At 39.1% G+C, this 9,109-nt stretch overlaps 1 protein-coding gene across 1 annotated transcript; it reads right to left on the reverse strand.

Annotated features, from left to right (window-relative positions):
• Nucleotides 1-5,386: 5,386 nt before the first annotated feature.
• Nucleotides 5,387-8,519, reverse strand: chrm3b (cholinergic receptor, muscarinic 3b). Its single transcript, XM_047377721.1, has 5 exons — nucleotides 8,344-8,519; nucleotides 8,050-8,204; nucleotides 7,383-7,678; nucleotides 6,296-7,020; nucleotides 5,387-6,183 (listed from the first exon to the last, which is right to left on the reverse strand). Exons 1-5 carry the CDS (start codon nucleotides 8,396-8,398, stop codon nucleotides 5,663-5,665), a joined length of 1,752 nt encoding a protein of 583 aa, XP_047233677.1. The 5' UTR covers nucleotides 8,399-8,519; the 3' UTR covers nucleotides 5,387-5,662.
• Nucleotides 8,520-9,109: the final 590 nt, after the last annotated feature.

Consider the following 9,109-nt stretch of genomic DNA (forward strand, 5'->3'; position numbering starts at 1 on the left):
ATCCCAAATAAACCGTCCTCTGACTGGTTTAGATCTCTGGACTTCTCCATCACTAAATTTCTTTGGAAAGATTAACCCCTGCATATAAGCCTAAAAACGCTACAAAAAACTAAAGGTTGGATTGCTAGATCTGCCTAACTTTCATCATTACTTCTTAGCCAACAGGCTACATTACATCTCAAAATGGTTTAAACAGTCTTCTAGACGAACCCTGGCTAGACGTTGAACAGACATTATGGAATAAGATTAAGATTTCCGATCTACCATTTATTAGCTCAAATATAAAACAGCATGTATGCTTTAAAAGCCTCAATATCAGCTCCTCTCTGTCAGCATGGTGGGGATATCTAAAAATGACAGGGTCTTCACTAATCCCATGAAGACGTCCACCCATCTTGAACAACCCTAACATCCTACAAAAAAATAATATGATAAACTTTCCAGATTGGAAGAGTAAAGGAATTGAATACCTGGAACATATATTTGAACGAATTCAGTTCATCCCATTTAACAGATTAATTATACAATGTGAGATAGATAAGAATACATTTTTAGAAAATCAACAAATTAAATCTATGATAAAAAATAAATTTTGGCTCAATAACATTGGGTTACAAATGTCGTCAAGTGTATTAGAGTTCCTTAATTTCAACTCCACCAAATTACTGTCAAAAATATACAGGACACTGTCTAAAATAGATGAATCAATTTCCCTTCCTATTACAAAATGGGAATTGGATTTGTCAGTCAACTTTGACCATTCTGGTCTCAGATATGTTTAAGAACTTTTAAAATGACTAGTAACCCCAGTCTACAATTAATACAATATAAAGTCCTTCATAGAGTACACTATACACTGTACACTATGAACGGATCTTCAGGATGGGTTTTGCATCATCTAATACTTGCTTATAGTGCACAGGCAATAGACCTGACAATTACATCCACACACTATGGTTATGTACACCTGTTCAGAGGTTCTGGTACTGTATATTAGAAGACTGCCTGAGATGTAGTATTTCAATTTCCCCCTCAGTTTGCTTGTTGGACAACTTAGATGATGTCACCATGGAGACTAATTCATATCACATGGTATTCACTGCCTTATGTATCGCTAAGAAAACTATCCTCATGAACTGGAAAAATAAAAATGTTCTAAGTACAAACCAGTATAGAGACCTTTTGTTGGATTACATATGTCTGGAGACATCCTCTGCCTCCACATCCGATCAATCTCTCTGGGCTCCTTTAATTGGCTCCATCACCTAGTCGGGGTGGGAAACCTTTGGCTCCGTCCTGTGGGGCGTTGTTGCTGATATGGGGGGGTATCTGGGTTTGGGACATCTGGGTTGTCCCTGGGTTGCGATCACAGGGGTGCCTGGCACCGGGGACTGTGGCCCCACCAGGGTGGGGCTTTGGTGGCTCTCAGGGGTGACATCTGGTGGCTGCATGCAACGCTTTTGGGGGGCCAGTGCCGGCAGACATAGGTTATTGGCCTGCTAGCCGTTCTGCTCCTGGGTAGGTCTGGGGTGGGCTCGGGGGTTCTTGGTGTGTGTTGCCCCCAGGCTGTGGTCCTGGTTGGGCATGTGGCCAGGGTTAGCGGGCCTGGAGGCCCTGGATGCATTGCCAGGCTTAGAAACCCCTAAACTGGCAGGGAGGTACCATGTCATTGCAGGTGCTCTCTCCTGCAAGGAGTCAATTCTGCTGGCAGAGCAGAGGGTCTGTGGGAGTGGGCGGGGTGAAGTCAACCTGGGTGTGTTCTGGGAGATGTTTGAATATTGGGATGGGTGTAGGTTTTCTTCTGGGGTGGGAGTGGGTGGTTTGCCTTGGGTGGGGATAGGCTTTGTTTGGATCTAGGCGGCGGTTCCAGTTCGGATTCTGGTTCCGGGTGATGTGCCCCGGGGTCTCGGGTCTATGGGTCCATAGCTGCCAGTTGAGCCTGTGGGGGCGCCACTGTGGCTGCTGGGTGGTTCCGCTGGGGCTCTGCTCTGCTCTTCTCTAGTGGGATTGCGGTAGTATCTGGGGTTTCTGTGCTCTGGGGGGCCTTTGGATGTATGTGGCTCAGATCTCCTCTGTGTCTATCTCGGGTTCAGGGGGTCAAGTCTGTAGCTCACACTCAATATTGCATATTTTTATGGAGAAACCTTATATATGTTTCTACAGGTGTAGAAGCAGTCTTCTAGTATCTTGTATTCTAATCCTTCTTTCTCTCCTCTATTCTTTTTTTATTCTCTCTCTTTTTCCTTTTTTGCCTGACTTCTCTCTCTTTCTTGCTTCTATTTGTTTTCCTGTTCATTTCCGTCTCTGTGTGCATTGCAATTGAAATAATACCAAATCAGTTTCTAAAAAAGTTTCCTTTATATCTATCAAGCAGAGCATTATAGTGTAAACCATAATGCTCCACTAGTAAAAATAGGTCTGTTGGTCTCCTTCTTGGCACTCTGACAACAATTCTCAGCGATACTTTGCCAAAAAAGACACGTAAAAAAAAGAAAGCAGGTGACCTTGTCCAATATCTCAACCAAATAAGACGTCCTACCATTGTGTTAAACAATAGAGATGCTGTTCTGTCAGGTAATGTAACCTATAAGAACATCGTACCACTATATTAAAATATTATTTAGCCAGACGACATCTCCAGTCAGAATCTGTTGAAATATAAATATATTTTTCTGTCGGGAAACTCAATCGCAAGACCAGACCAATATATGAATCTACAGTTAAGGGAGCATCCTGCTTTTACATCAGACTCATTTAAAGATCCAAGAACTACAATAATCTCATAGTTAGTTCAACCTCTCCAGCTTCAACTTTATTCATCCATATGTTCCTGAAGGGTGACTTAGTTACAGCAAGTTAAAATAAGACTTGAATTGATCTGGGTCTTCACCGACCACCAGCTACAGACTTTTATACAGAGCTGTTTGTTCATATTTTCCTAGTATTTGGTTTAAATAAAAACCTTGTAAATACTGCACTACATAACACTGTATAACAGTGCAAAAACAGCTAGATATGAGTGCATCTAAGGCAAGAACAAGAACCTCTGTTAACAGCTAAGCAATGTTTAATAACAACAGAACCACACTCTTCTGATCGCACACATTCCAGTGTCTACAAACCACACATCTATCTGGTGATATGAGGAACTAACCAGCTGCTGAACATTGCCTTAATCTGTTTATATGTTGAATGTTTCAGCCCATTTCAACAACCTGAAATAAGTCAATCTGATATAATTTCCTTTTATGTGCCACATGCAGCTCTTTAAATGTTTGCCTCCACTGTGCTTTTCATTTGGCATAATCAGAAAACAAGCAGGCAGCATCTATTAAAAAGAAATATTCAAATGTTTTTACTTTCAGGTGTATATTTTAACAAGATATTAAATTATTGCATTACTTTCTAATTTTAATAACTAGTAAATAGTAAAAGTGAATAGCAACTAGTCCCATTAATATCAAAATGAACACTAAAATAATTATGAAAAACTTAATGACATGGCATTTAGAAGTTTTAAAGAAATAAATGGATTTCATTGCAAGTGTGACTCTACAGATGTTCATGATGTTTTAAGGATGATTTCTTCAGAATGGAAGGTGTTTGGCATTAAATTGACCTCCGGTAATAAAGTAAAAAACCTTGGTGTTATTTTTGACCAGGACATGTCATTTAAATCCTATATTAAACAGGTTTCTAGGATTTCCTTCTTTCACCTCCGGAACATTGCCAAAATTAGAAATATCCTGTCCAGGAGTGATGCTGAAAAACTAGTCCATGCATTTGTTACTTCAAGGCTGGACTATTGTAATTCTTTACTATCAGGATGTCCACAAAATGCAGTTAAAACCCTTCAGCTGATTCAAAATGCTGCAGCAAGAGTTCTGATGAAAATTAAAAAGAGAGATCATATTTCTCCTAATTTAGCTTCCTTTCATTGGCTCCCTGTTAAATCCAGAATAGAATTTCAAATTTTCCTCCTCACATATAAAGCCCTTAATGATTTAGTTCCATCATACATCAGAGATCTGATTGTTCCATATGTTCCTAACAGAGCACTTTGTTCTCAGACTGCAGGTTTACTGGTGGTTCCTAAAGTTTCTAGAAGTAGAATGGGAGGCAGATCCTTTAGTTATCAGGCTCCTCTCCTGTGGAACCAGCTCCCAGTTTTAGTCCGTGAGGCAGACACCCTGTCTACATTTAAGGCTAGGCCTAAAACTTTCCTTTTTGATAAAGCTTACAGTTAGAGTGGCTTAGGTTATCCTGAACTATCTCTGTAGTTATGCTGCTATATAAAACTGGATCAATCGGCTTAGCTGTCTTTCTCCCTAGATGAATCCTCTAAAGGAGCTACAATCATTAATGTTTCACTTTTCCTTCCTATAGAAAGTACTCCTGGATCAGTGCTTCTTTGTTCTCTTTGTGTCTCTGCTCTGTTCTCTCAAACCCCCAGTCGGTCGTGGCAGATGGTTCACACTGAGCCTGGTTCTGGTTCTGCTGGAGGTTTCTTTCTGTTAAAAGGGAGTTTTTCCTCTCCACTGTTGCTACATGCATGCTCAGTATGAGAGATTGCTACAAAGTCAACGCCAGTGACTGTCCACTGTCTCTACATGCTCATCCCGGAGGAGTGACTGCGGCAAGTCACTGACTCGATGCAATCTGCTGAGTTTCCTCCGATAGAAAACCTTTTAACCAATTTGAACAATAAGCTGAATCTGACTGCACTGTTTGATAGTTTAGGATTAATAAGATAGTTAGGATTATTTAGAATGTATGTACCTGACCTAAATTCTGTATGATTTGATTGAACTGACTTTGTAAAGTGCCCTGAGACGACATTTGAATTGAATTGAATTGTTCCTAAGAACAATTCCACAGAGCTGTGCTGGATCTGATCACAAATGATGAGAAACACTTTTTCCAGATTATGTTTTTATGAAGGTTGCTAGCATCTCTGCAGATAGTTATTAAGGTCAGAGTGTCTCTCTCCTCAGTCCTCTGAGGTTGAATGTGTGGTGTTGCATCCTGCATGTCCTCTTGTCTCAAATCATGTGCAGTCATTGTTCAGAGGACACTTGCACTTCGGGGAACCACAGGAAGATTTTAAATGTTAGAGAGCAAATAAAGTGATAAACCATTTAGCTTGCTCACGGCATTACTCTAAGTTTCTTCACTTACTTTTAAGACACAGTAGACGTGGATGACTATTACTTTCTCCTTTTAAACAGAGGTTGTTGTCTTAGGAGCAGAATATTTATATTTATAAAAATAATTAAAAACAAAACACTAATGTAAAGCTAGTTGCAAGTTGCAAACTGTCAGGTTAAAAAAATATATTTAAAAAAAAAACAAATTGACCAAAAGCTGTTGAATTACCTGCCTCACACTGACACTGGATCACACTTATTTATCCAGGATTACAATCAATCCATCTGAAACTGATTGCCAAAATTAGACATATCAAAATCAGTACATCTGGTACTGGCTGTAATCATTTCCAACATGTTTAGGTAAAATCAGCTAACCTGAACAAATTTAGATAGGAAAGAAAAAAAATAGGTCAGTGATTTTTCCAGAGAGGAAAAGTTTATGTGATCCTTGTTAATGAATGCATCTTAACTTAATAATATCTCTTCCTGGTGGTTTAATCTAGTATTACACTCTATCTGGGGTCCTTCCGGAAAGCAACAGCCTGCCGCTGTTGAAATGTAGGTTTGTTTATGTTTTGATTCCACTGACATATTAATATATCTCTGAAAGTCGTCCGAAAGGTCTTGTTACACAGAGCGTAGCACATAGGGTTTACTGTGCTGTTAACATAACACAACCAGTACCCGAGAGCCCACAGAGATTCTGGAATACAGTCCTGGCAGAAAGTGTTGACCAGTACCATTATATTGTATGGCAGCCATGTGGTTATGAAGGCAAACAAGATGGCACTCAGAGTTCTTGCTGCTTTCTTTTCATTTGCTTTTTTTTCGTTCTTGCGCTTATTGCTCTCTATTTTTGCTTTTGAGGCGAATCGTTTGGCCAGTGCAGCATCTTTGCTTGCCTTAGCAACTGATTGGTCAAGTGAAGATGAGTCATTAACATAATCTGACCCCTTTTGACCTTTGATGCTTGCATAATGTTGTTGGTTCTTGCTTATAGTTGCCTTTTTGGACTTCACTGGATCTGGAGACACTGAGAAAAAAAGGACAAAACACCAGTTTAAGAAATTAAAGACATTTTTATATGAGTTATATTTCTAAGAAACATACAAATACAAAATTGACTTAACATTAGAGTGTCCTACCAATTGTAGACTCTAAGCGTTCTGCCTTTTCAGCTTCTACCTCTGAAGCAGTTTGGTCCCCAGAAGCACCAACCATATTGCTGTTAAAGCCATCATTACTACTGCGCTCTGTCTCATCTACTGTACTTGTTGTTGTGTTGAAGGACCTGTTAGATGCATAAGGATGAGTCCAGAAAGCTGGAAATTGAAAGCACAATGCTCCACAGCACTTTTGGTTTTCCACCCCTGGTCCCAACCTGGAACTGGTTGTCCTGTTTCTCTCTGGAGAAGACAGACATATTTCACTACTGCTGACGCTCTGGGAGCTTATCTGGCGCAGCATGGTTAACGATATTCTCTGGCTGTTAATTGCATCCTTTCCACTGCCATTGTGCTGGTTCTGAACCTGACTCAGGTTGGTGCCTGATCCAGATCCCTTGAGACCTTGTACATCTTTAGCTCTTTTCTCTGTCTCCTGGTAGATCTTCCAAAACAAAATTGCCATGATGCTCACTGGCAAGTAGAACGCAGCAATAGCAGTGCAGAAGGTAATTATGGGCTCAGACAAAAACTGGATGTAGCACTCGTTTGGCTGAACAGTGCGTTCACCCACAATGTACTGCCAGAACAGTATAGCTGGGGCCCAAAGAATGAAAGAGATGGACCAGGCTAGTCCAATCATGGTCATAGCTCGTTTGGTTGTACGTTTGGCCCGATAAGTCAAAGGTCTGGTCACAGAGAAATACCTAAGGGGACACAAAAAGTAATAAAGCAAATATTATAAACAGAGACTTACTTTTTTAGTGTTTTGCAGAGCTATTTAAATATTGGGTTTTTGATACGGGCAGTTGGTGTCCCAACCTGCTGCTTAGACAATTTGTATTATGTGAAACTTTATTTTATTCTGTTACAGAATTTAAATTTCCTGCATTAATTTGTTTGTAGGCAACAGAAGGGGAGGCAATAATGGCAGAACTGCCACTGGTCTTAGTACCATAGTAGGAGTCACATTAGTCACATTCATGCAGGAGTAAATGTATTCTTATAAAGTACTTCCTGCAAACAAAGCCATACAGTCATTAAAAGAAAGTAAAATATCTTCAGCTACCTGTCAAAGCTGATGACGAGAAGGTTCATGACAGAGGCATTGCTGGCCACATAGTCTATTGCAAGCCACAAGTCACAAACTACAGGCCCAAGAGCCCACTGACCCATGATGATGTAGGTGGTATACAGATTCATTGACAACGTGCCAATGGTCAAGTCAGCAAATGCCAGACTGAGAAGGTAGTAGTTGTTAACTGTCTTCAGAGTCTTATTTATCTTGAATGACACTAAAACCAGGATGTTGCCGACAACAGTGACCAAAGAAAGGGATCCAGTAAGGAAGACAATGATGATGACCTGAAAATGAAGAGGAGAAATAACCAAATAAAGTAGTTAGGAGGATATCACACTCAGAATATAGTTGTTAAATCAAAATACTGTATTCTCTATTTTGTTTTGAAGGAAGGTTAAACAAATCCTAATGATTCAGATAACAGTCAGTAGTGTTAGAACATTTGGCTCAAACTACATAAGAAATGTTTGACCATGTAGTTTCTCCATCAGGGTCATTAATGGAAAGTAAGAAACTTCAGCAACTCACAATGTAACAAACGGATTTCATATAAATATGATTAAATATTAAATATTATTTGAACCATTAAAATGTTTACTATGGAAAATATGTTGAAAACAAAAGTTAAAGCTAAAGCTTGTATCAAATGTGTTACCTGCCACACAGTATGACCTCCCAATGGATCAAATTCCTCTTCAGGTAGCTGGAAGGTCATGTTAACTGGTGACTCAGGAATGTTTCTTCCTTTTTTTGAGAAATTACTAATGTTATGCAGATTCCAGTAATTGGACAACTCATGATAAGAGCCACCTGACAAACACAGAATAATGAAGTTTTTAGTTTATACACAGAGAGCTCACTGGTTATTCATAATAGCCACATTTAATCTCAATTAAAGAGTAATCGTGCATTTTTTGTCAGACTGAGCTGGAATGATGGTCTCTCATACCAGAAGGGTTACCAGTGAAGTGGTGGGCAGGATCAGACCTGTAAGTCTGATTCATTGCTGTAATTGAACATCTGGAAAAACAAGAAACACAAGAAAAAAACAAAGTGTAGTTTAATTGTTGACAGGATGGGTTTGGACCAATCTTCAATATAACATCTTTGAAGACAGCCGGTTCATCACTACAAACACACTGGTAAAAAGACAGCAAGCATAGAATCATTTCAAAGCCATTGTGGGCATGTGATAATTTGAATATGAGTGAAAAAGCCCAATGTTTTTTATTTTTGTCCGAAATGATATTCAGCAGTGCAAACGTTAATGTAAGACTGTATTCGTTATTGTTTTTATTGTTTTTTATTGTTTTTTTTGGGGGGGGGGTGGGGGCATTTTGGAGGATAGCAGATTCAAGAAGATCTAAGCAGGAAAAACTGTATATTACTTATTTGACCTGAGGGGATACTAGAAAAAATATAACTATTTTTAACCAGTAGTGACTGAGTGATGCTGTTAATTATCAGGCTCTTGTACCTTCTTAAATATATGATCTCAGATGTCCTTTTGTTAATTAAGTGTAATTATTATTATTATTCTAATGTTCACTCCAAACAACTCTTACAGTTAAACTGATTCAAATTAGGGTAGCCTTAGCCCCTTATTTTTGATTAAGGCAGTTAAAAACATACATAATCTAATAACAAAGACAGCATGATATTAACACAAACACAAAGGACACATTAAGTAAACCATTCCACTAAGCTTTCTATTC

This window comes from Girardinichthys multiradiatus, chromosome 10 (assembly GCF_021462225.1).
Source record: "Girardinichthys multiradiatus isolate DD_20200921_A chromosome 10, DD_fGirMul_XY1, whole genome shotgun sequence".
Classification (NCBI taxonomy): Eukaryota; Metazoa; Chordata; class Actinopteri; order Cyprinodontiformes; family Goodeidae; genus Girardinichthys; species Girardinichthys multiradiatus.